We start from the raw sequence: 26,577 nt of genomic DNA, 5'->3' as shown, positions 1-26,577 counted from the left end.
CAGTGGCAAAGCCGGGTTTAGTGCCTCCGTCCTTTCCTCTCTTGCTGTCCCAGACGCTCTGGGTTAGTGGAGGATTGTGTGTCCAATTTACATTTGTAAGAAATCCCCTGCCAGACACTGTTCTGCATGGAAAAGCTTCCACTACCTCCGTGTCCCAGGCTGACCATGACCTGTGTCCCGACCTGCCAAGCAGGCTGCACATTTGCATGTCATTCACCACAGCAGCTGCCTCCAACAACTGCCTCGGTGAAGAAGTCTAAGCCAGCAGCGCTGCCCTGTGGTTAGCGCTGCCTTTCCGCCTACTAAGGCAAGGGGGCAGCTTCTAAACCTGCTTATGCCACAATAAGGCAAGTCAACTCCGGCCCTAAAAACCCCACATTGCTAAAGCAAATTACTAATAGCGTCTCTATGGGAAGGGTGCAGCCGAGCGGAGAGGCCCCTCACACCGGCTAGGTGGAGAAAGAATAGACAAGAGTTCTGGGAAATGGCCAAGAGTCCGGTGGGGCACCTGTGCTCATCCAAACACACACTCATCCATCACCACCACTAATTTCACATCCTGCAAGCAGGACGTTTGTTCAGAGCCAGCCCCACGTGGTCCATGGCACCTGCTGCTTAACACTGCATCATTCTTCCGCTATCATCATCCCACAAGGCTGACAAGAGCCAGAGGCGCCGGGGCACGTTAGGTCAGCACCCCACGCTAGTCCGAGCTGCACGCCCAGTCTTCCAGGAAACAAGGTCTGCTTTTGGTTGATCATCTCCATGCATCGTTCTCCACGTGTTTGAAGGCGGGATGGGGGGAAGGAGTCAGAGAAGCACAGCCGCTGCATTCTTTTCAATCTTGCAATGCCCCAAATTGTGCATCCACTCCGTGCCACGTTCCACACGGGTTAACTGAGAGCACAGCTAATGCTGTAGTGTGCACCACTGTGCGGCACAGCAGACAGCAGCTTTACAGGCAAGAGTCCCCATGGCCCATTCCTTTGCCAGCAGACTCAAGAGACCAGCAGAGAGGCCAGTTTTGGGGGTGGCTTTTGATACGTAGAAACTCGCATCCATTGGGAGCCAGAGCAAGTTCGATTCGTTCCACCCAAGCCAACAGCCACCACATGGCAACGACCTCCAGTTGCAATAACGGAGCTGGATACAAAGCAGCGGCACCTAGCGGTGAAGGGCTGTTTCATTACCAGTCGCTTGGACCAGCCACTTCCCTGCAACGTTACCCCATACTGGGAGGTGCCCGCTCCCAGAGGCAGCAGCCCCTGAAACGCTCCCAGCACCACACTGTCATGCACCCCACTACTCGGCAATCCCCTCTGCGGAGGCAGCAGAGCCTTCCCGGGAGAATTGACTCTCACGAGACGCCAAGGATATTTGCACAAGTGCTCCAGCACAGCCTCTGGCACGGGACTTCCGCCACAGCATCCATGTTACAAGCCTGGCACATTTGTTTGCCGACATTAACACTTTTCTCCCGCAGCTACCGGCAAAGAAGGAAGAGCCCCCGAGACAGTGTGGACACAGCAGCAGGTTATTGTGATGATGTTCCTGATACAACAGCAGAGCTAATTATCCACCCCCAGCTTAATGAAACGTGATGAGCTGAGCAGCAGACAAAGCCAGGATGATGTCATACTCCAAAGCCAGGATGATGTCATATTCCAGGATGGCAGGTCCCATCCGCTGGTGATTTGAGGTACAGGCCTCCCCCAGCTGTGACTTTCCCCACAGAGAATTTCATATGCTTGGGGCAGAAATTCCTCATTCAGCCTCAAAACACCTGAGTAAATGGCTGGTTATTTCAAAGCCAGGACAGTGCTGAGAAATGACGGACTCGGTCACTTGGCTGGTCCCGAAGCACAAGAAACTGCCCCATGTTCCACTGATCCCAAGGCGAACCCCAGCGCGTCGGTCTCTGACGTGAGGAACCCAGACAAACCAGCCAACCGTTCTGCGTTACCAGAGGGATTTCATCTTTCTGAGCTGTAGGTGGTGAAGGAACCAGTCTTGGGATGTTCATTCGCCTGGGAGCACCACAGGAGTATTGTGTGTATTACCGTAATGGCAAGGACCCCGACGCTAATAGAGCAGGACCCCACTGTGCTAGGCGCTGTACAAACACACCACAACAACAAAAAGACAGTTCCCCGTAGTGAAGAACTGGAGCAGGAGGTATCTGAATTACAGCTCCCATGAGCCACTGTGGAGGCATTTCACAACGGCCACCCCACTGCAACATGAATGTCCCTATGTGACAAAGAGCGGGTAGGTTTCTAGAGGGCATTTGGGTTGCCCACTCTGAGCCTCCGCTGCCCAGGCCAAACTCAATCCCGCAGTGAGCTGGCCACGCACGAGTGCCCGCTGTGTAGGGAGTAAGCTATGTATGGCGCCAAACAGCAGCTGGGGGGGACGGGGAAGAAGGGCATTCAGGAGATGTCTTCACAAGAGACAGAGGTGCCCTCACAAATAAATAGAACTGGAAGAGAAAGTGATTCCCTAGGAACCTTGTTGGGGGTGGTATATAAAGAGATAAGTGGACAGTACCAGAGAGAGAAGATTCCTCATGCTATACATGAGAGACATTTCCAACTTGAGAGAGAAAGATAATCTAATTGAGACAGAAACAGGCTGATTTTTCAAAACCTCTGGCAGGCTAAGAAACAAACTCAATTTGCGTTATCGGTTTCCTTTCTTCTCTTTATCTTTCCCGGCCTGCCTGCGCAGAAAGGGGCAAACTGCTGCTGCCGTGTCTCTCCCTTTGCCGTACCGTATCCGACGTGCTGCCCGGCCTCAGCCAGACAGGTGGGACGGCCAAGTCGTCGGGTGCTAGCCCGGAGACGCGCGAGATCCAGGCTCCGTTCAGACTCAGTCTGATTGCCTGGCCTCGCTGTACCTCAGGGCACCGGCTGTAAAACGGGGAGGAGAGCACTACCTCGCAGGAGTGGTAGGATAAACACACTGGAGACTTTGCGGTGCTCAGATACTACAGTAACGGGGAACATAAAATAGATTAAGACAGACGACATTGGGCCCGTCTATGGCTCCTGAGGGGCGGCATTGCCAGTCTCCTCCTGTACACAGGCTGCATATTGCAACATTTCCCAGAGCAAGACAGACCGGAAGCAACTTCCGCTACTGCTTCCTCCTGCCTTTGGTGTTTGTACATCGAGCCCCTTCAGCGGCTGGTGAACTATTACTACATCTCCCTGCTCCGATGCTGATTAGCCAAGCCGATCAAAGCCCCCTAGCCATTGTTGTTTCCTTTTTCTGACCTCGCCTCCAACTGTCAACATCTTTGCCCAATAACAAGTGCAACACTCCAGAGAAGGCTGTGTTGGAGTCACGCGGGGAGTGGCCATTGCCTTCCTGCTCTGGGTAGGCAGGCCAAACTTTCATTGCAAACTGCTGTCCGTTATCTCCCCCAGGTCTCGCTCACGATTACTGAGCATCATTATTGTTCCCTTTTTCAGACGTCTGATGATTTGTATAATAGAAGTGGTTAGAGGCCCCAGCCCGGATCAAGGCCCCATTGTACTAGGTGATGTACAGACCCACCGAGAGACAGACTGCGAGGTCTTTGGGGCAGGGGCTAAGTGGACGAGGCAAATGATGGGAGAAAAAAAAGTCTCATCTCCATGTTACAGATAAGGAAAACTACGTCACAGAGTGAATAATGGACTCGCCTGAAGTCTCACAGGGCATCTGGGGCAGAGACAACACTTGAAACTAGATCTCCAAGTTCCAGCCCAGGGGCTCTGTCACAAAACCAAGCTTCCTTGATTTCCCCCAGAGGCACTAGAAGAGCACATGCCATGCAATCCCAGAGCATCGTTGCTGGAACACGGAGTTCCAATGGATTCCCTGCCAAGCGTCCTGTTGAAAATCTGTGCTCACAATAATCTGTTCCTATGATTTATGTACTTGTTCTGCAAATTAATCCAGGGATGGCTGGGTGTGGGTGAGAGAGAGAGAGAGACTGAAGATGGGTCTGCATTTTAAATCTCAATCTCTCTCTCTCTCTCACATACACATACAAAAGATTTTAATCCCTCCATCTAATTACAATGTAAAGTATCGTTTAAGAAATTTTAAATATAGTTAAGAAGGAAGCAACTTCTTGACAGTCTGATGATAAGAGCAGGACTTCACGAATGCAACTCACTCCTTCATAAGATTAGGAAATGAATGTGTATTATTTTACACATATTTATCTATTATCTGAATGTGATTTGTATGTGCATATACATATTTAGTGGATACTTGTATCGCTATTAAGGTGTTATCATTAAGCAGCACACAAATAATTGGAGTGACCTGAGAGGGCATTGCTGGCGACATTCACAGAGCTAACCTGACACAGAAATATCCCCAAAATATTCCTAAATAGGATGAATTCCGCTCTCTGTTACAGCAGTGTAAACCCAACGTAACTCCACTATAATAATACCAGGGTAACTCCGTATTAGCTCCACTGGACTGAGAGCATAAACCTAATTTAACACAGCCTAAAAGTGAGTGGGGTGAAAAATCAAAGCAGCTGAACAGGATATTTTAAAATCATGTGGTTTTAGGGCCACCCTCATGATTTTCAGAGGTCTGACTCATGATTTTGAACCGTGTGGCTGGCAATACTGGACAGCTATTAGGAGCCGTGGCTCAAGACTTACATGCATCCATGTAATCAGACACACAACACAGAGTGGCTGCATTGGGAAATCAACAATTGGCTTCCACACCGGTTTGCAAAACCGCAGCCCTAAAGTAGAGCAAAGAAAGCATCAGAGCCCTAGTACTGTTACTGCTCACTTCCCCCAGATCCATCAGTGCTTGGCACACGGCGATCGGAAGTGAACGCTCATTATTTTTATCGTGAGCAAGGAGACTGGGGACAGCAAGTTTGCCCTGCAGGGTTCCTGCAGAAATGGCATTTTATCCCTGTCTCCTGGCCCCATCTTTAGGCTCCCTTTTTTGTGCTCTCTGAGAGCCTTCCCCGGAGGGAGAATTTGCGAGCAAATGCAGTCGCTGCCAGAAGATGCATTTGATTGACACGGTGCGGCAAGATTGAAAGAGACTTAAAAATGGTTTGCCGGAGAGGATTTTTACTTATTTATTTTCTTAGCACCTTTGGAGGATGGCAGCTGATGGGCAAGAGATGAAAGCAGCACTAGCAAAGTGGGTTTTCCCCCCTCCCTCCTTTTTGATTTCTTACTCTCCGTATTTCATGGAGTTAATCTTACCAGAGATCTGCTTTACAGGTGTTTGAACAGAAAAGGAACTGGTTTGGTGGCAGTCCGATCCTTGCTTCGGTGCACAAGGCTTTAGCACGGGGGGGAAAAGGAACGAGAATGGAAAGTAAACAGCCCCCCACCAACAACGGAGAGGACGGGGCAGGTGAGAGTGGACACGGGAAGGAGAACACTGAAGCTTTGCGCTTTCAGCAGCCCATCGGAGTAACCTGGAGCGAAGCAGAGCCACAGTTATTCAAGCAAGATCAGGGATCCTTTGTGCTAGGCGCTGTACAAATACATAGGGTACGTCTACACTTGCTTTGGTGGAGCTCGCTTGCTAAAAATAGCCGCCGCATCGTCAACCGTCCAATCCTGTCCGGGACCCCGAGTATGTTCTCGGGCAGTTAACCTATCCTGCCACCCTCGCAGCCGCTGCTACACAGCTATCTTCAGCAAAGCTAACGGGTTGCTGCAATCGTGCCGCCCCATTGCCGTGCAGCCAACCCAGAGTGGGACGCAGTCCCCGCCCTGAAGCATTTACACCAGAAAGGGGAGATTTTTCAGAGGCCCACATGGCATAGGGGCACCTAATTCCCACCAAAACCCAATGGGAGTTAGGTGCCTACCTGCTCTTTGTGCCTTTGACATTCTCCCCCTAAACAGATCAAGGCCGGCAAAGCATGGGACAGAGGAAATATTGTCATCCCTATTTTACAGGCAGGGAACTGAGGGAGAGAAAGAGTAAGTGACTTGTCCGTGGTTACACGGGGAGACTGTGGCAGAGTCAGGAACTGAACACAGATCTCCTGTTTTCCAGCCCAACAGCATCTCCCGCTCACAAATGCTGCAAAATGGGCAGCCTTCCATGTGCCATTCCAGATTGGATATCCCCTTCTCATACCACCTCTTCGCATTTGGGCCCAATTACCACTGGCATAAGCAGGTGCAAATTTGCTGAAGTCAAAGGAGCTGCGCCTGTATTCACCCGTCGAGGCTCCTTTTTAAGATCCTTGCAACAAAAACGCTGAACAGGAGGGAACATTACGAAGATGAACCACAGAAGGAATCAATTTGTCTCATTAACACAAGCTCTGTCCTTCTGTGGTGCACTTACGTATCAGATTAAAAGCTAGGTTTGTAATTTGAAATAGGAAAAAAGCCCAGACTAATACAGTGTAATTGGTAGAACACAATGTACCATCCCAGCTGTGGTCACAATACCTGGAATAAACACCAGGGCAATGCTGAAAGCTGAAATGCCGCTCAAAAACCATCAAGTGCAGCCCAGTGTTGAGGAAAAAAATGATCTAAAGAGCAGCTATTTCTCCAATTCAACAGGCAGACGGTGTGTAATTCTCCTTTTAGAGCCTGACACCTCCATAAGGGCCAATGTAATAATGTATCGATTTCGTCTGCAATATTATACTATAAAATAGTGATGCTGCCGGAACCTAAAGAACGGAATTGCTGAGGTCTTTTGGTTTAAATGAAGATGCTTTCAAAACAACCTGAGAAACATGGGGCACCGATTGAGACAATAACGGACCAGACCCGTAGCTGCTGTAAACCGACTTCCATGGAGCGGCCCCGATATATACTAAGTGGGGAGCTGACCCAGGCTCAACTTTTCACCTGCCCTGCTGGAACCCGTCCTGGAGCTTGATTTGAAGTCAGTGTGTTCTGGGTAAAAAGCAACAGAGGGTCCCTGTGGCACCTTTAAGACTAACAGAAGTATTGGAGCATAAGCTTTCGTGGGTGAATGCCCACTTCATCAGACGCAAGGGCATTCACCCACGAAAGCTTATGCTCCAATACTTCTGCAATCCAGTAGAGTGCAGCACAACGTTCCCGCATTAGCTGCCATCAGTCACAACTTACCAAGGCTCTTGGTGAGGACTGTAGGTGAGCTCCTCAAAAGCACCCGTGTGGCTTAGAAGCATGAGTTCCATTGACAGTCCATGTATCCCGTGCTCCTAAGTCACTGAGGGTGTGTCTACACTGTAGCTAGGAGCGTGCCTTCCAGCCTGGGCACACAGACGTGCTAGCTCCGTGCAAGCTAGTGCACTAAAAATAACCATGTGAATGTTGTGGCACGGGCACCAGCGGCTTGGACTAGCCACCTGAGTATGGATCCAATGGGTCAGGGCTTGTCCTCGGGAAGCAGCGTTCACACTGCTATATTTAGCACACTAGCTCGAGCAGAGCTAGATTGTGTCGGTCTCCCCGGAGTAGGAAACATGCCATATCCTTGGTCTCTTTCGAAAACCCTCACCCTAACCACGTATAATTCAGCAAAGGGATGACAAAAGCCCCGAGCCTGCAAACTGCTCTTTGCAGGACTTCAATAAGGGTTCTACCCACACAGAGCAACTTTCAGGATGGGGAAGGGGAGATCCTAAAGGGGGGGAGGGGTGCGGAGAGAGAGAGTCCATAAACACAGCCCCAATTCAGCAAGCCATTCCTTTTCAGCAAAGCACTTCAACACATGCTTAACTTTAAGCACATGCTTATGTCTCATTGACATTCATGAGCCTCACGCACCTGTTTAGCGCCTTTGCTGAATTGGGGCCTACGTGATGAGCACAAGCACCAGAGACGGGGAATTATTTCACACCCGTTCTGTCCAGCCCTCACCCCTCAACAGCAAACCCATCGGAATTCCTTTTATTATTTTCCAAGTGTGACACCGTTTTTGCAGGAGGCTTCCGTCTAAATACATACAGCACAATGCACTCTGCTATCGCTCCCAGCTTTCTCAGTGCTTCGGCATTTCTATTACTTGTTGGCCTGGTTGAGTCATAGCCATGCCAGCATATGCAAGACCTCTGGCACTGTAGCAGTAAGACTTCTATTCCAGGAGAAAAACAGGCTCACTCACGTACACTTATACAAACTCTGGCATTAAGAGCCAGATAATGATGCTTAACCAATGGTGCCTCATTCATAGCACCCAGCACAGTCAGATTTCAGGGGGATCCCATGAGCAGAACTGTGCCTTCCTGCAGCACTCCCAGCTCCCCATCCAGGGAGTTAATAGGCCCACTACCGCCCCTTTTCACAGCAGCTTCCCATGCTTCCCTCTGTGAGGATGTCAGGTAGGCCAGATCAGTTGCCCATGATTTCAAGCCCAGTCCAAGTGGATTTTCCCCTCCTCCATGCTTTCAGGAACAGTTTTAGTCAATGGATCTCTTTTAAACAACAAGCTCATGTTCAACTTCCAAACACTGCAAGCCAGGTGAGCAGTTCCAACTGAAGGCATTCATCTCATTTACATGGAGGCCCCCTTACATAGCTCTGGCACTACAGAGGGGCTTAAATTTACGCTCATTTTAATGCAAGGCCCCTTTACGCGAGGAAAGGCGTAAAGGGGCTTGTGTGTAAAACAAGGAATTTACTAATGGGGATATTGATACGATCGTTGGGCTTTTTTTAAAAAGCAATTAGCACAAAAATCTATCCTCATTTGCAGCTGAAAGCGCCACAAAAAAGCAATTCAATCTGAACACACGCCATATCTCAGAGCCCTATGCGAAATTAACAGGAAAAATTCTATTTACCCGTCTGATTAAAGGGTTCCATTCAATTCAATAGCTCAGAAAAGGTCTACTCCCTCCCAGAGCATTGGCAGATTGGCAGGCAGGCAAAGTTAGGCAATAGCATCAAATTTCAGTTTAATCCCTTTCCTGGAAGAATGCCTGGACAATATAACAAACCGTCAAAAGGTTCAAAGCTCCCTGCTTTCTATTCTATCTTGTTTTTTAAATTAAGTCATAAAAGGAGTCAGAGTTTGAAACCATAAACAGCAGTTGTATGGTTTACGCATTCCCCCACTCTGAACACCTTTTTGCTTCCTGTTCTGTAGCCGGACAAGGGAATTACTGCTCTTGTTCTCTTGGCAACTAATTCTCTATCCCCAAACACCAACCAAGCAAGATCCCAGCACGCCCCAAACCAGACAGACGCACGCGCGTTTTATGGAAATTGAGCGAGATTTGTCAGGTGCTGAGCTGAGCAAGGAAGCACCCAGATGAAGAGCAGTAAATGGAAAGAAACCAAGACACACAGATGAGCGTTCACAAGAAAGCAGAGCTACCTTAGAATTTGTTATCTATCTAGCATCATGAGAACTGCAGGCACCTGTAGATATGCAAACAGTAAGGACAGGGAAGTTTAAAGATGCTGTTCCTGGGAGATGTACGCACATGCTTAAAAACAACAAAGGAGCCCGGTGGCATTTTAAAGACTAACGGATTTATTTGGGCATAAGCTTTCATGGGTAAAAAACCCACTTCTTCAGATGCATGGAGTGAAAATTACAGATGCAGGCATTATGAAGAGATGCATGAAGAGAAGGGAGTTACCTCAAGTGGAGAATCAGTGTTGACAGGGCCAATTCAATCAGGGTGGATGTAGTCCACTCCGAATAATTGATAAGGAGGTGTCAATTCCAGGAGAGGGAAAGTTGCTTTTGTAGTGAGCCAGCCACTCCCAGTCCCTATTCAAGCCCAAATTAATAGTGTTAAATTTGCAAATGAATTTTAGTTCTGCAGTTTCTCTTAGAAGTCTGTTTCTGAAGTTTTTTTGTTGAAGGATGGCTACTTTTAAATCTGTTATAGAATGTCCGGGAAGATTGAATTGTTCTCCTACTGGCTTTTGTATGTTATCATTCCTGATGTCCGATTTGTGTCCATTTATTCTTTTATGTAGAGACTGTCCGGTTTGGCCAATGTACATGGCTGAGGGGCATTACTGGCACATGATGGCATATATCACATTGGTAGATGTGCAGGTGAATGATCCCCTGATGGTGTGGCTGATGTGGTGTGGTGCGTAGTTGCTGGTTGCCTACTCCATCCCATATCTACTCTAGCGACACCATCAGAGGACCCAACCACATCAACCACACCATCGGGGTTCATTCACCTGCACATCTAATTTGGGCTTGAATAGGGACTGGGAATGGCTGGCTCACTACAAAAGCAACTTTCCCTCTCCTGGAATTGATACCTCCTCATCAATTATTGGGAGTGGACTACATCCACCCTGATTGAATTGGCCCTGTCAACACCGGTTCTCCACTTGTGAGGTAACTCCTTTCTCTTCATGTGTCATTATATAATGCCTGCATCTGTCATTTTCACTCCATGCATCTGAAGAAGTGGGTTTTTTACCCACAAAAGCTTATGCCCAAATAAATCTGTTAGTCCGGATTCCTCGTTGTTTTTGTGCATACAGACTAACACAGCTACCCCCCGATACTTGGCACATGCTTAACTTCATTGATTCGACTTCAATGATGTGTGAAGTTCTGCCCATGAGTAAGGCTTTGACTACATTACCACTTTTGTCAGTAAAACTTTTGTCCGTCAGGGGTGTGGAAAAAAAAAATACACACCCCTGACGGACAAAAGTGGTGACATGGACAGTGCTACGTAGCCTGCTGACACAGCTAACGCAGCTCGTTGGGGGTGGATTAATTATGCCAGCAGGAGAGCGCTCTCCCACCGGCAAAGAGCGGCTACACAGGAGACCTTAGAGCAGCATAGCCTAAGTCGACACAGGATCAGGGCCTAACTTTGGTCAGGACACAGTCATTTTGCCAGGGAGAACAAAACAAAGCATGCGTGTGTGCACAAACTGGCCATTTACCAACAAGAACTGGGCGGGAAACTGTGTTCCCATCCAGGGAGAATTTTCAAGATTTCAAAATGTTTTTTCCTGTCCCAAATCAGGGAGAGAATTTCAAAAAAATTTGCAAACCAAAAATATGGGGAGGGAAGGGGGAGACTTTGGCTCAATAATCAAAGTGTTTTGTTTCGATAAATGTTTCATTTTGATCTTTTCAAAGAACGTTTTTGTTTGATCTTAAATGAACTTAAAGTTCAAAATTAAAAGTCATTTTGAACCAAATTTCGTTTGTTGAAAAAAAAAAAAAAACCCAACCCAACATTTTTTCAGAAATGGGAAATGTATTGAAACAGACCTTTCCCGGCAAACAGCTCTGGTTTTGACACACTGGCATGTCACAATAACAAACCATTTCACTGAAAACTTCCCCAACCAGCTCCAGTGCCGGGTGAGTGCAGGGAAGATGCTACGGCTGGAGACAGTGGCGCGGGGAATTCCAATCGGATCGCATTTCAGACCTACTGTGCGCAGATGCAAGGATTCCACTCTTCTCCAATACTATTCTGCATTGCCAACCTCAAGCACCCAGAAATCATGAATCAGCCCCACACAAATCAGGAGGTTAGCTTAAAAATCATAAGCTTCTTTAAAAAAGTAAATTGGGCAGGGGGACGGATGGAAGAGGGGGTTATTTACCTTCTGGCTTTTGAGCCACTGAGGTGCACTCAGGTCCCGTTTTCGAGCTTTTCTTACCATCTAGGAGGGTTAGAAACTTTCTGAAGTGAAGGAAAGCCGAGAGTCGCACATTCACACCAAAACACCAAATATTGCAGGTTTCCCAAGTTGGCAACACTGTCCTGTATGGCGCTTTTCAAGCACTAAGCGATAATGAATGTAAGCACTCTTCAGACTCATGCTACACTGAAGAAGAGAGTGTGAGTGACTTGTCTAAGGTCACCGACAGAGACGTGCAGATGTCACAACCTGAAGCTCTCCTAGTTTCCTATGCTCAGACTGCACCACTTCCCCATTCTCCAGTCACATATACTCCCCCTGCACCCACATTCCTGTCTGAACAGAGACTTTACTGTCAACCCTCCTAACATTCACCTTCTGCATTTGCAAAAACCACCAGCTGGTATTCGGGGGCTTTAAGAGGTTTTTCTATTAACTCTGCTAATGAAACGACTTAACAGCAACTTTATTATAGAGGAAGGTACTTCCAATTCTAAATCCCAACAATCATTCTCAGGATCACATGCCTTCAGCTACAGACTGAACTTTGCAAACCATTAGGAATTAAATAAGTAGAGATCTCCCTCATTCTCTCTCTTTCACACACACACACACACACACACACACACACACACACCCTTCAGTGACCTCCATGCAGCAATCTCCAGCCTGGAAATACTTCTGCCCACATGTAAACGGGTGTCACTTCCACAGCCAGCGAGGGCATGCACACCTGTGGGTTCTATACTGTTATTTGACCACAGAAAACTAAACAGACAAAGGGGAGGGGGAGGGGGGGAGAACTAGGGTGATGCTTTGTGTTTTTTATCGAAACAGTTGTTCTGACTTTAAATTATCCAAACCGCTTAAAAGCAGCCCTTCAGTGACACTGCATCAGCCTTGGGCAGATGCAGATGTGTCTCGTTTTAGGACCTCGCTCCAAAGACGGTTACTAAATCCAAGCATTCATTGCATTCATTCTAACAACACTGCACTTCTAGAGCATGTAACATCCAGAGAGCTTTAAGGAACTCATCCTCACAGCATCCCGCAGGCAGTGAAGTAATATTACCCCCCCGTCACCCGAAGCACATAGGTGCAAAGGGACTTGCCCAAAGTCACACAAGTATGTGGCAGAGCTGGGAATTAAAGCCAGGTTTCCTTACTCCCTGTCTTAGCCTTTAACCACACTAGCATCCTTCCTTTTCCATTGTACCGTCCTCCGCCATAACACAAGGACCTTGCCTCAGCCCTTTCTTTACTCCGAGGGGATTTGTTTGTTTAAATCCGCTGGCTTATATTTCACAAGGCACCTCCACTCCTGAGTACGACGGGGTGTTCATTGAAATCACACCCTAGGTGCAGGGGAGACCTCCTTTCAAACCGGTCTTTATTCCGATGGCGTTCGCTCAAGTCATGCGAGGAACTAGAACGGTGGGTGTACGGGAGGCGTGGCCATTCGACAGAGGATATTACAACAGCAGAGTCCGCTGGGGCACTACGCTGTTTTCTTTTAAACGCCACTAATAAGTGCCACCTGTTTGGTTGCAGCACAGCCAGGTCAACCACAGTGGAAACAGGATGCCCTTATACGATAGGCCCCACAGAACTTTTGAGTAATGACATCGAGCCCTGTGAGAACACTCCTGTAAGCCATAGGGTTAGAGGCACTACTGTAGACTACGGGAATATTTTTCTTTGAACTAAGGGTGAGCCAAAGGCATTATCCCTGACCAAGTCTTGGGGTTCAAGCACCAAATTGGCAGTCAGCAGAGGTGGGTTTGGTTCCTGACTCTGCCACATGCTCACTGTAGGACGTTGGCCAAGTCCCCTTGCCCCAGTTTCCCCATGTGCAAAATAGAAAGAATGATTTATACCCATTTCATTGAAGTTTGCAAAATGCTGCAAGATCTGCAGGTAGACAGCACCCTAGAAGGACAGAACATTGTTGCTCAAGAACTCAATCTTCAGGAAGTGAATGGGATACGGTCACATTTTAAACTACGAGGAATGTGTTCTCCCTCGTATTCCCAAATGGCTGATCCATTTCCCCCCCCTTTCCTCTTTTGTGGCAACTTTCCAAAAGAAAAAAACCCTGACAGACAGATCTCCAACCTCCCCTTCTACCTGCCTCACTGGTAAATGTTTCAGAAACACACAACCATCTCCAAAAAAGAGGTCAGAATGGAAAAAGTTAGGCAACGTCCGCTGTTGTGGTTTCAGATACTCCCTCTGCATCACTACGGTTTCCTGCCATGCTTTCCATCACCTCTTGGTATAGCTCATCTACACGATGCCCACTTGATGAGCTGCTGCCAGTTTACTAGATACGTTACAGTTTGGGCCAAATTTTGTCACCAGTTACATTTGTGTATCACCAGGGATCTCAACACTGGTACAGCTCCGCTAGGGACCAGTCAAACCCTCGTGAAAATCATCGGGGAGCTTTTCCCATGACTTCAAAATGGGAGTTGGAACAGGCCCATCGCAAGAGGAAAGTGTGGCCCCTGCTTAGTACAACACTCATACAGTGGTAAGTGCTAATGTGTGTCAGGAACAGGTGTTTCCTTCTTGATGAGACGTCTGCCTTCACCAAGAAGGCAATGAAGTTCCACCAAGCCGATCCTAAAGTTCTCCTGCTTTGGACAAGCTGAAGATAGGCTGAGAAAAGATTCTTAAGCAAACCTATTTTGTTATCCATACAGGAATCTCATTGTTCCTGCAAAAGATCTATCTGGCCTGGGGGGAGGGAGGGAGAAATGCTGAAGCATCAGAAAGTAATTAATTACCTGCCAGGCCCATGAGTAGGCTTAGTATAAACATCGCTGGAGAGGAGAACTAATGCTACTCAAGCTGGAAATCACACACCCGGGTAGGGTGACCAGAAGTCCCTGTTTTATAGGGACGGTCCCGATATTTGGGGCTTTTTCTTCTATAGGCGCCTATTACCCCCCTGATTTTTCACACTTGCTGTCTGGTCAACCTACCCCCAGCTTCAAGTGCAGCTGTAACCTAAGGGAATTTGGCACCTAAAATCCCATTAAACTTCCTTTGAAAAGCCCAGCCAGAAACCTTACCTGCTTGGGGTAGACGCTGACAGTCCCTGCATGACAGTAAGATTTGCCCTAAGTCTCCCAGTCAACATAACCCACCCTTCCACCCTTTGTCATGCATGTGCATTTTGGCTGCTGTCCTCCACCCCAGAAGTGGCTACATTTCAGTGGTGTTGGTCTGTAGAGCCCTTGGGGACCCATTAGGCCCTGTATTACGTGGGATATTATCGAGCTGAAGCCTGGGGAAATACGCGGTGTTTAAAATACACTGTCACTTCCCGGTTCCAGCCCAGCTCAGACTCCCCTGCACAGACACCATCTGGCTGGAGACTTCAAAGGAGCAGCAGCCACCACTTCCAAACTGAAGAGGTCGAATTCTGAAGGCAATTCCCACAGGCGACGGCACCGCGGGGGAGTTCGCTTGGCAAACCAGCCGGCACACACCCACGCACCGAAGGGACAGGGAGCCTCAGTCTCGGGAAGGTATTTCCTTTTGAAACAACCCCACAAAACTCCCCAAAAGGCCAGCCTGCCCCTGAGGCCCATTACACTAGCATAGGTTATGCTGACACGCAGCTTTGCATTGGCAACTCTACAGGTATGGGCACACATGCCTTCCCTAGGCACGGAGGACACTGCCCAGTCCTGCTCAGGCTACAGCAATGTGCACACTTTTAGGATGATCACAGTGTCCTCAACCATGCCAGCTGGGCACCCTCATCTGCTGCTGTTCCTCCCATGAGGAGCCCTGTCAGTATCACGGGTAGCAGACATGGGTAGTCAATGGTAGCAGACATAGATCCGTGCCGGGCAGTTAGCCAACCAGAGGAAGAAAGGAATCTCACTAATCCTTCCCAGCCAGCCAGCTATAATCCACCTGGATCAGCCGCCGCACACCTCCCCCTCTTGTTCCCCCGCACACACAGCTAAAAAAAAAAAAAACAGTATAGATTTATACAGTAGCAGCAGGCGCAGTTTTCTAAGTTCATTCGCTCAGACACCACTAAGGCACGATGGGCCCATCTCCCTGCTCGGTCCCACCGAGGAATGGGAAGAGCAGGAAGTTCTACACGCTGAGAAAAGGAAGAGGCAGAAGAGCAGGGGCACAGAGAGATACAAACGAGAGCAGATCTTCAGAAGGTGGAAAGAGAGATTAAAGGGCCACCAGCGCCGGATGATAGATGACACACCACTGTCAGATGTGGCCTCGTTAACATTCGTTTGCTGGCAAACTTTTCCAGTGTAAAAAAGGGGGGGGGGGCTTCTGATGGTTTTGTCATTCCAATGCACCACGGGAAGCCAATTCCTGGTCTCAAACTTACAGCACTGAACTTGGGTATAAGTCATACTGCCCACTTTCTTCCCACAGCCCCATTCTGCACACAGAGCAGATGTCTGGCCTCAGCCAGCCTTCCCCATTCATCTATAGGAGGTTCTTGCATGTCCCCGTCGGCACTGATGAGGACGTTTGAGCAGTGCCCTCTTGAAGACACACACCAGGCCCGCAGGGAGACGCGGCCCCGACAGTCTTGGACCCTGCCTGCTGCTTTTCCCTGTCCGCACAGAAAGACGGGCAGCTCGCGCGTGGCAGAAAGGATGCTGCATATGAAAAGTCGCACTTGGGCCGCCCTCACGGGCCAAACGCAGCCCACAGAGCTTGGTAGCGTAGCCCACAGCCCCTCTCCATTTAGCACCAAGCTGCAGCCCATGGAGACTGCGGTTGCTGGCGTGCAGCGTTCCAAGATCAGGATGCAGCAGGACCAATTTTTTGCAAAATTAGCTGCAGGCTTCGGGCATCTAGCAAACTGCCAGAGGGGACCCCAATCCACTCAAGCATTTGAGCACTTTCAGTTGCTTAAAGTCTATGTATTTAAATGCTCTGGTGAATAGGAACGCTTACCTATTCAGCCAGAGATCCCTATTCCGCAAAGCAGTGAAGCCTTTTAATTAACTTTAGTCACATGCTTCAATGCCACTGACGCCAATGAGATTGATGCACATAGTTAAGGGCTGTGTCAAATCGAGGCTGCAAAGAGGGTGAAGTTTGCGGGCAGAGTCTCTAAAGTTATCCCAGAGACTTTGTAATTGTAAAATGCGTGTTGTAATAGCCAGGTTCAAACTAGTGTTACAGGTCACTTGCCGCTGGACAATGTGAGTTGCATGACTCACTGTGATTTACTTCTGCTCCTTGTACATCAGTGTCCAGGAGTAGCTTGCATTGGAACCGCAGTGCACTTAGGGAAATACATTGTCTCAGAGCCACTCCTAAACATAGGCACCGACTCCATGGGTGCTCCGGGGCTGGAGCACCCACGGGGAAAAATTGGTGGGTGCTCAGCACCCACCAGCAGCTAAGCTCCCCACCCCAGCTCACCTAACCTCCGCCTCATCCCCTGAGCACGCCACATCCCGCTGTTTCACGGCGTAACAAGCTGTGGGAGGGATGGGGGAGGAGCGGGAACGCGGCATGCTCAGGGGAGGAGGTGGGGCCGGGGCGGGGATTTGGGGAAGGAGTCCAATAGGGGCAGGGAGGGAGCGGAGACTTTGGGGAAGGAGTTGGAATGGGGGCGGGGTGGGGGTGGAGTCGGGACAGGGCCAGGGGTCGAGCACCCACCGATGCCAGCAGAAGTTGGTGCCTATGCTCCTAAATACATGTGATTGATTTGATGCACATAAATAAAACATAAAGCACTTCCTGCGTGACCAGGTTACCTCAACCTACAAGGCTCCATTAAGTACACAGAGTAACCGAGAGGGTTTAAATTGCACATTCACAGTGACTGCTCCCAAAAAAATTTTCAGACATACCACCACCATCTAGTTTGGAATGTTATGGGATTCTGTCCAGCAAATGTGTTATTTGCAGCTCATAAGAACTTGCACTTACATACAGCCGTTTTCATCCCCCCCCGCTCAAAGCACTTTTCAAACATAATGAATTAAGTTTCCTAAGAACTCTGTGAAAGTTATATAAACCGGGGCCAAGAGATGATGAGCAATTCACCCAAGGCCAGAAAGTAAGTCAGTGGCAAAGCTGACACTAAAGAACTCAGGAGTTCTGGTTCCCAGTTACATGTTCTAACCACTAGATACTTCTCTCACACACACAAATATCTTTCCAAACCAAAGCGCACATACCAGTTCCAATGCTGCAAGGAATAAGATCCAACCTTTAAGGGTCAGATTGCGTCTTCCTCGGGTCTCAAACAACTGTCACGGGAAAGAAATGGACAGCCCAGGATCCCCTGACAATTGAAAGGTGACCAACCAAATAGTAAACTGCTACTTAAGAACAGTAGAGAGCCAATACCACCCCTTTCTCTTGAAAGGAGTTTTAGAAGCAATACTTATCCTCTTAAGGAAGATGGTCACCTCAACACTATCACAACACACTGTTCTCTCATTATATCTCAAGCTGGGTGGATAGAAATCAAGTTTGGGGTTTTTTTTTAGTTTATTTCAATTATAACAGTAATTTAAATTATAAGGTTTTTTTTTTAAATAAACCTGTTTAAAATTAAATCTGAATTTAATACAAAATATATTAAGGCCTAAAAACTTAGTGTAGTCTCTTAAAACATTTACATAAAAATAAATATGCTGAATCCATGGGTCTCTAGCAAAACCATTGCGTTAGAATTAAAGTCTGCTTTTCTATATGAAGAAAGAGTCGGGGAAAAACCATTTAAGTGTTGAAGTCAAACTCTATAAATATGGCACAATAGATCAGTCTAAATAACTTAGACTGTCTCATTTTCAAGAGACAGGTGCGTAGGAATTTACGCTCTAGTCACTTTCATTTAGGCATATTTGAAAATTTTCCAAGGCTGACCTGAAATAATCAGTTTAATTCCCTGACCACAGTTAATCCCTCCATTTAATTGAAAATGTGAAACATGTTTTGATACATTTATGTATCAAAACATGTAATGTTGTTTTGTTTAATTAACATAAGTTTTATATGCTTTTTGTTTGTTTAATTAAATCCCAGTTACCAAACTAATGCTGCTTGACACTTCATTCACTATTTTCTAACATACTAAAAACAAACATTAATAAGAATCTGAAACTATTAAGCCATATAATTGCTTAAATAAACGTGGTTATATAGTGTACCCTCCTAGATAGCAAAAAGATGCACCAAATCTAGTGTAAAGACTCTATTTAGTTGTAAATCACGTTGTAATGGTTATCTCAACCAATGAGAATGCACCTTTCTTTTAAAAGTAACTGCAGTACGAATGGAAAAGTTGAATAAAATCAATGATTTAAATCACCTTGATCCATCCCCCTGGCACAAGGCTATTTCTCGATATACAGCTATGGTTCGCTGGCTTCAAACCTTTACATTCTGCTCCAAACCCTCTTTAATAACCGACGCCGCATTAGAAAGGGCAAAATTATTGGCTGGCAATCCGAGCTGAGAGAAAGCGCTTGATGCACAGATCCCACAGACCTGGGATTAATAACAGCCATTTCCCCACATCTCTTATAGTTAATCAAGTTCATTAATTAGAGAGAGCGCAACAAAGAATCGCTTTTTAATTTCACTGACCGTCCCCGTGCTCTGGTGTTATAGCAAAGAGTAAACACGAATCCCCAGTGTGCCTTTTCTACACCATCCATTTATTTTTAATTACGCCCCGCCATGCCTCTCCTGTAATTAAGATACGAATAACCAACCTGGCACCCCAAGGTGCACACGACACCCCATCAGAATGAATAGGCAGTTAAGTGACTGGCCCCATCCTGCCGAGCAGCCCGGGGCAGCACAGAAGGTGCTCAACTCCCACTGACACGCACACACACCCAGGGCTGTGACTGCTGCCTCAGTGAGCACTGACGGCCCTCAGCACCTTGCAGGATCCAGCCCTATAAACATCAATATCAAGCCCCCTCCTAAGCGTACGGCAGGTGGGGTCTGACATAGGCCCTCGGGTCTGTTCACACAACTGCACAGACTGTGATGGAAACTTGTCGTCGTGCTACTGCCCCCTGTGCGCCTCCTCGTGGCTGGGCAGAGTGCTGCAGCCGATCTGCCTCGGTTTCCCTGGCAGGCTTTCCAGCCCACTCTGACGGCTGATGGCTCAACACTCTGGCCAGGTTACTCTAATGCACCCTCCGCGCCCCACTTCCCAAGTCACGGTTCCAAAAACAAACCCCAAATAAAAGGAGTTAGTATCCTTGTCGGGCTTAAGTCTCAGCCCTTTGGCGGCTGTGTGTCCATCCTTAGGGCTCGGCTCTGAGACCCCACCCAACTGTAACCTGGCTTTACTGCCCCTGGCAGGTGCCTAACAGCCCCAGACAGCCCCGTCAGACCTGCCTTCCTGCAGGGAGCTCTGACTGGCCATGGTCCTACGCAGCGCCTGGCTCCAGCCAGGTTTCTCTCCCCAAGCTAGAGCAGCTGGTCTGCTCTCCTTCCTGACCAGCCGCACCTGAGCAAGCTCTTTCCAGCCATTTCCCAGAGGCCTGACTCCCGCTACAGGTGTAGCGCTGGGTGTTGGCCCTTTCCAGCCCACGCAGGGTTTGCATGCCCCATCCCAGAGCTTTCCGCTGGTAGCTCAGGGCAGGATATGGCTCTGAGCATTAGGGATGGGGAGACAAGAATGGACAATTGTGCACGGACCCTTCCCGTCCCCTCCGCCAGCACCTTCCACTAGAGAAGGGCCTGACCGTAAACCCAAACCCCAAGCCGGAGGAAGTTCTGATCCTGATCCAGGTTTCATGGCTGGATACTGCTCTTCACACTGGCCTGGGCCAAACCCCAGCACCTCCCCCGGCTTCTACGGGGTGTATCAGAGGCTGCGGTTTAGACCCACCTCTAGCACAAACCCAAAGGCAACGAGCAGGGAGATGTCAGGGGAAAGTTCCATGCTGCAGGCCTTCCACAGCTAGGCCCTGGGCGCCTAGACCATGCAGGGCCCCTACAGCCACCACCCTTCCACGCCCTATACCATGCAAGATTCCCCTGCCCATCACCCTACCCAACCCCCCCACCCTACTATATCATGGAAGAGCCCCATGGCCAGGCCCCTACCATACAGGGCCCCTGTGCCCAACCACCATCCCCAGCCCCCCACCCTTCCCTGCCCCATACGATGCAAGGTCCCCATAAAAGGAAATATCCTGGCATCATTGTGGAAGCCTAGGATGCCCAAGGCATGTAGGAGATTACCGTAAATACTGTTACCGGAGTTCTTCGAATTATAGACAAGCATTATAGCTATTTCTGTACATTTCCATTCATCCTCAATTTGTTGGTCTCACTATCAAAAAAACAAAAGATGCCCCACGTGCAGCACCCATTGGGAGCCGCCATGCCGGATGCAGAGAGGAGATGCGGATTTCCAGGGAAGGGCACACTCAGAAGAAGAGAGCACAATGCTTCTTTTTAGGATGTTAGCTTTACAAGTGATGCTTCAGGCACGCTCTCGGACTCCAGGCAGTTGACGCTATTAACAGAGCAGAAGGAAACAGCAGCAGAAGAGGTTACCACCAGCTGAAAGAGTCCGTCGCAAAATTAGGCTGTCTGTGCAAACAGCCAATGCATGCTCTTTAAAGACGGCTGTAGGATCTGGAATGCAGTGGTAATGCCAAGCTGATTCTAAAGAGAGGAGACCACGTACTGCATTTCCCCTGGGGAGCAGCCTTGTAACAAGACACTCTAAGTGTACTCATTTGTCGTTTATTTTTTCCCCCAACTTGTTTGTAACACTTGCTTCACTTCATAGCACTTAGCACTTGCAGAGCTCTTTACGTCATTCGCAAACACTGACTGACTAAATCTTGCGGCAATCTATAAACGAGGTAAACATCACTCCCACTGGAAAACTGGCACAGGCAGATTGTGTGATTTGCCCAAGGCATACAGCAAATCAGTGGCAGAGATGGGTATAAAATGCAGACATTCTGATGCTCAGTTTAGTAGGCCGTCCTGCCCGCCAGCTGGTGTTTGTTTTCCTGCTGCTGACTACAATGCATAACTTTTCTAGGGATGCTGGCAACTATGGGAAGAACCCAATCCAAGTTCCAGGGCTCTCTCCAGGCAAAAAGCACTGCCTGTAAGCGGACATACACATAGGGCCGGATCCACAGTCAGTGGGTGTCCCTCCCTTGACTTTTGTAGGCTTTGGATCAGATATCCATAGGAAGCATGTACAGGAATCCTGCAGATCAATTCAGCACACAAGCCTCATACAGAAAAGCATGGAGAACTGCAGCGACTAGCTCTGTCTTCTCCTTAGCACGCTGGGCCTGATCCAAAGCCCACAGGAAACAATGGAAAAATCTACCCGTGATCTCAATGAAGGTCTCTCACTGGGATTTTCAATGGAGCCCAAAGGAGTTATGCACCCAGATCCCATTGAAATTCATTGGAATCTGAGCATCAACTCCCTTAGTCTTCTCTAAAAATCCCAAATGCTGTGTTATCATCCATTATTATATATTACTGTAGCATCTGGATGCCCCAACCAAGATCAAGACCCCTTTATGCCCAGTTCTTTACAAAGCACAGTGAGGAGATGGTCTCTGCCCCAAGGAGTTTGCCATCTAACGTGCCACCAAACTCAGTTCTCTCAGCCGAAGGAATCTCGCCCCCACCTTCGCTCTTCCAGACTAAGGCATCATTGGAATTCAGCTCCCAGAGAAGCTTGCGATCATTCAGTTGCAATTCCCATCTTAAGAGTTAACCATGTTCTTTCTCTGCCACGTACCACGGGGTGAGAGCTCAGCACTGGCACCAGACTCCCAAGACCCCTGAAAATTAAACTCTCTAAGCCACAGGAAATCAGGAGTTTGGTCAATGGGGCTCTTAAGTTCTTAATTAGGTGGCAGGGAATAATGCTTGTGAATGGCAGGGAATAATCAAGTCTATTATAGTATCTAGGACGAAGTGTTCCCTATTATGACATATCAAGGTATATTTTATCTGAGCTCTTCTACAGAAACCCTCGTTTATAAAAGACTCATTAGACTGTAACAGGTTCCTTGCCTCCTCCAGCATTTTGAAAGGAATTTCTGGCTCCAGTGGATATGCAGTTTTTCCCCGGTCGTGGTGACAGGACACCCTGGCAGCAAGATTCATCATAAGGGCAACCACTGTTAAATGTCACATTTCACTCAGATTCTCCACCTCAGTGATCCAGAGCAGGGAAAGGGGGTGGTGGGAATCTCCCACCCAAGCTAGGAGAACAGCTTCAGATCTCAGCTGCGAAGCAAGCAAGATTCAAGGGCTTTGGGCATTGGATGATAGAAAACGTCGGAACAGTGCTCCGTGATGCTGCACAGACAGCAAGCCTTCTTAGGAGGATAATTATTGCTTCCACCACCACTCATTTTGGGCCTGACCAATATCTACTGAAGTCAACAAGTGTCTACCCATTGACTTCAAAGGGCATTAGATCAAACTTTTTACGGCAAAGCTTTGACCTGGCCTATTTGGTGTTTTGGGGCAGCAATTTAGAACTTGATTCATTACCTCTTTCAAGCCACATTCCTCACCCAAAACCCTCACTGACCTTCACTGGGAGATCTGTGCAGACACCCAAAGTAGAATACGCATAGCCTTTAATAATGGCGTTATTATATCACCTGTAGGAATGGGCACTATGGTTTGGGGAAGGGAGCGTTATCTAGAGGTGAAAACAGACAACAGGGGAGCATGGTAGGGAACATGAAAAAAACCAAACACCTTTCTTCTTACAGCATCTCCTCCATAGCTCTCAATGAAACTACTCCTAAGACAGCTACAAGTCACACAACCTGCCTTCTTGGCTTCAATGGGAAATGTCTCTCTGGCAGATGCCAGTGAAAGGGAAGGGGAAAATAACAGCAGGACAACGAAAAGAAAGGCAGAAAACAACGCAGAACAAGAGTAGAAAGGGTGCATTTTTACACAGAAGAACCTACACACACAACAATTCTAGGGAATAAGAGGAAGCTACTGCCATACAGAGAAAACCTGAGCAACTTTCCCTTAGGTGGCACTGATCACTCCCATTGCAAGGTACATCTTATCTATGGGTCTTGCAGACCTCAAGAAACAAAGACCTTAGAAACAAATCCAGTCTGGTGTGGATAGGTCCGTTTTCACTTTCACCTTGAAAACTGATTAACACATCACTTCCAAAAAACAAAAAGCCTCAAAAGTTCCCATAGCACTTTGATCTTTTATTGTCACCTGATACCTCAGGAAATTGTGACTCATAGTTTACAGAGCAATTTGTTTCCTTTTAAGAATTCCCCCAAACAGGGTCAGCCCCAATATGGCCTTTTACTTCTGAAGCCACTCTTCTTTCTGCTTTTGTTCCAGTGCCCTAGAGAAGTGGTTCTCAACCAGAGGTACCCCTGGGGGTTCGCAGAGGTCTTCCAGGGGATACATCAGCTCATCTAGATAGTTGCCTAATTTTACAAAAGGCTACATAAAAAGCACTAGCAAAGTCAGTACAAACTAACATTTCAAACAATGACTTGTTTATACTGCTCTATATACTATACACTGAAATGTAAGTACAATATTTATATACCAATTGATTTATTTTATAATTCTATGGTCAAAATGAGAAAGTCAGCAATTGTTCAGTAATAGTGTGCTGTGCCACTTTTGTATTTTTAGGTCTGATTTTGTAAGCAGGTAGTTTTTAAGTGAGGTGAAACTTGGGGGTACCCAAGACAACTCAGACTCCTGAAAGGGGTACAGTAGTCTGAAAAGATTCAGAGCCAGTGCCCCAGAGGACAGAGAACATTGCTCTCTGCCTGTATTTTCACTTGCTCAAACCAACCTTTGACAGTATCGTCTCTCAGTTAACACATGATTGGAACAGATTTTCAGTTGAGGGGCATTGGTTAAGATAGTATATTAATAATTCCCTGTTTTCACATAGCACCTTCCATCCTTAAAGATCCCAAGGTAATTTCTACAAGCCTTAATCAAATAGGAACTAAACTCCGTCTACTGGTATGTGGCAAAAGAGTAAGATATATATACGAAGCTGCCGATTGTTCGTGTTTTTTATACTGTAAAGAAAGAACTAAGAACCTTTGAGACAAAAGGCCGATAGGACAAATTGCCCCAAGACTTGTGGGTGCTATAAAGAGCTATTTACACATGATTTTGTTGAAAGTGAAATGGGAACATCTTATACCAGCCATTCTTATTTTGGACTCCAAAGCTATCGTTGGAAGCAATAAAAGAGAGAAAGATGCTTTCTGAAGGCTTCTATGTTGCACCAAGTTTCATTTGCAAATGAAACAACTGGCTGAAGTCCCGATGCATCTATAAGTTTTTGGACATAACGACCACACAACAGTTACTGAGATTTCTGAACCCTTTCCCATAAAGTCCTGCGACAGAAACTAGACCCGGAAAAGCTGGGTTATAGATTACCCAGTCCATACCACTGACCAAGGAGAGATTGCTTCCCATTTATTAGCATTTAATCCTGCCTAGTTTTAAATGCTTTTCCAATACCTTGTTTGCCAAGAACTTGCTAGGATGATCTTTCCCATTTACACCCTTCCCACGGGACCCTATGCTGGACCCCAACCTTGTTTCCACCCTATGCGCCAACCTCCAGAGCCTCCTCACTCACCTGTCGCAGGTGTTTCAGCAGTTCAGTTGCCTCGTCCTGTTTCCCTTGCTTCACTAGCAGCAGCATGTCCTGGATCATACTGATCCGCCGGTGGTAAGGGGGCAAGTTGCCACCACTCTTCCCAAACTTATCACTGGACTTCACCATGAAGGATGCTAGGAAGTCTCCCCGGTCCCTAGCTGGCATCTTCTTGCGGGAGCCTGGATTGTGTGGCTGGGGGCTCTCCCCTGCACCGGGAGGCTGGCATCCTTTGGTGTGCTTGGTGCCCATGGTATAGCCAAGCCACCAGGCGCCTCATCCGAAACGCCTCCCCCAGGCTTCATGCAAAAGCGTTTGGTCTCGGTAGCCCCTGGCGGGAAGCGATGTGGCTGGGCAGTAGATCTCAGCGGCTCCAAGGCAGGGTGCCCTCTCTGTGCCCTCCTCAGTGGAAGTGCAGACCCCCAGCAGCCTGAGGACGCAGAGCTGGAGGGCTTCGCTCACCAGGAAGAAATACAACCGGCATCGTCCCTCATTGCTGCCAGCAGAAAAAAGACAGGATTCGAAACAAAATCCAGGGAGCTTCTTACCAATGGCCCTGAGCCTCCCAGTGGCCGGGGGCCGGGGGCTGGCCGCAGGGGGCTGGCTCGCTGGCCCAGGGCTAATTGCAATAGGTAGTGGCTTCTCCCCCACAAGCGGGAGGCTCTTCCCACAGAGAGTTGGGCAAAGCCAGCAGCCCCCCTGGCACGAACCAGCCAAAAGCCGCTTCCCCGGGCTCCCCCTACCCGGGAAGATGCTGCGGGCTCCGGGCAGCGGATGGTGCTGCGGAGAGCGGTCAGCCCCCACCCATCCCGCCAGGCCCCCAGCACTGCCCGGGGCCACGGGGCTGGCTCAGTCCTCGCTCCCCATCGCGGCGGGGCCGGAGCAGCCGGGCGCCCGCTCTAGCCGCGGCAGCAACTTCGGGGGAACTGTTGCATGTCCCCGAACAAAGGCAGCGGGCGGCGGCGGCTCTCCCGAGCCAGCCCCGCTCCCTTCCCCGGCAGGAATCAATCCCGGGCACCTGCAGGGGGCGGCCAGGCGGGGTCCCCGGCCCCCGCCCAGGGCAGGGCGCAGCTCGCTCGGGGACGGAGCCAGGCGGGGGGCGGGCGCTGCCCCGCACGCCGCCGGCAGGAGGGAGGGCCGGGCTGGGCTGGGCTGGGCTCGGCGCGCCGGGGCCGGGCTGCTGGAGGAAGCGGGATCCGGACGGGCGGCTCCTCGCTCCGGTCTCCCCCTGCTGCCCGGCTGGCTGTGCTGCAGCGGAGAGCGAGCGAGCGCCGAGCCCCGTCCCCGGGGAGGGCAGCGGGCGAGACCCGCTGCACCGGT

The 26,577-nt window shown here is 48.6% G+C and overlaps 1 protein-coding gene across 1 annotated transcript in view; it reads right to left on the bottom strand.

Annotated features, from left to right (window-relative positions):
• The window catches only part of LRRC75A (leucine rich repeat containing 75A), a 179,048-nt gene extending 152,770 nt beyond the window's left edge, over positions 1-26,278 (bottom strand). The window contains exon 1 of the mRNA XM_026656453.2: positions 25,240-26,278. Coding sequence (XP_026512238.1) covers positions 25,240-25,509 — 270 coding nt within the window. The 5' untranslated portion in view covers positions 25,510-26,278. The remainder of the gene's footprint in view (positions 1-25,239) is intronic.
• Positions 26,279-26,577: the final 299 nt, after the last annotated feature.

Source organism: Terrapene carolina, unplaced genomic scaffold (genome assembly GCF_002925995.2).
Source record: "Terrapene carolina triunguis isolate 2854851 unplaced genomic scaffold, T_m_triunguis-2.0 Scaffold231, whole genome shotgun sequence".
Classification (NCBI taxonomy): Eukaryota; Metazoa; Chordata; order Testudines; family Emydidae; genus Terrapene; species Terrapene triunguis.
Note: the sequence above shows the minus strand (reverse complement) of the source record. Positions and strands in the feature narration are given on the sequence as shown.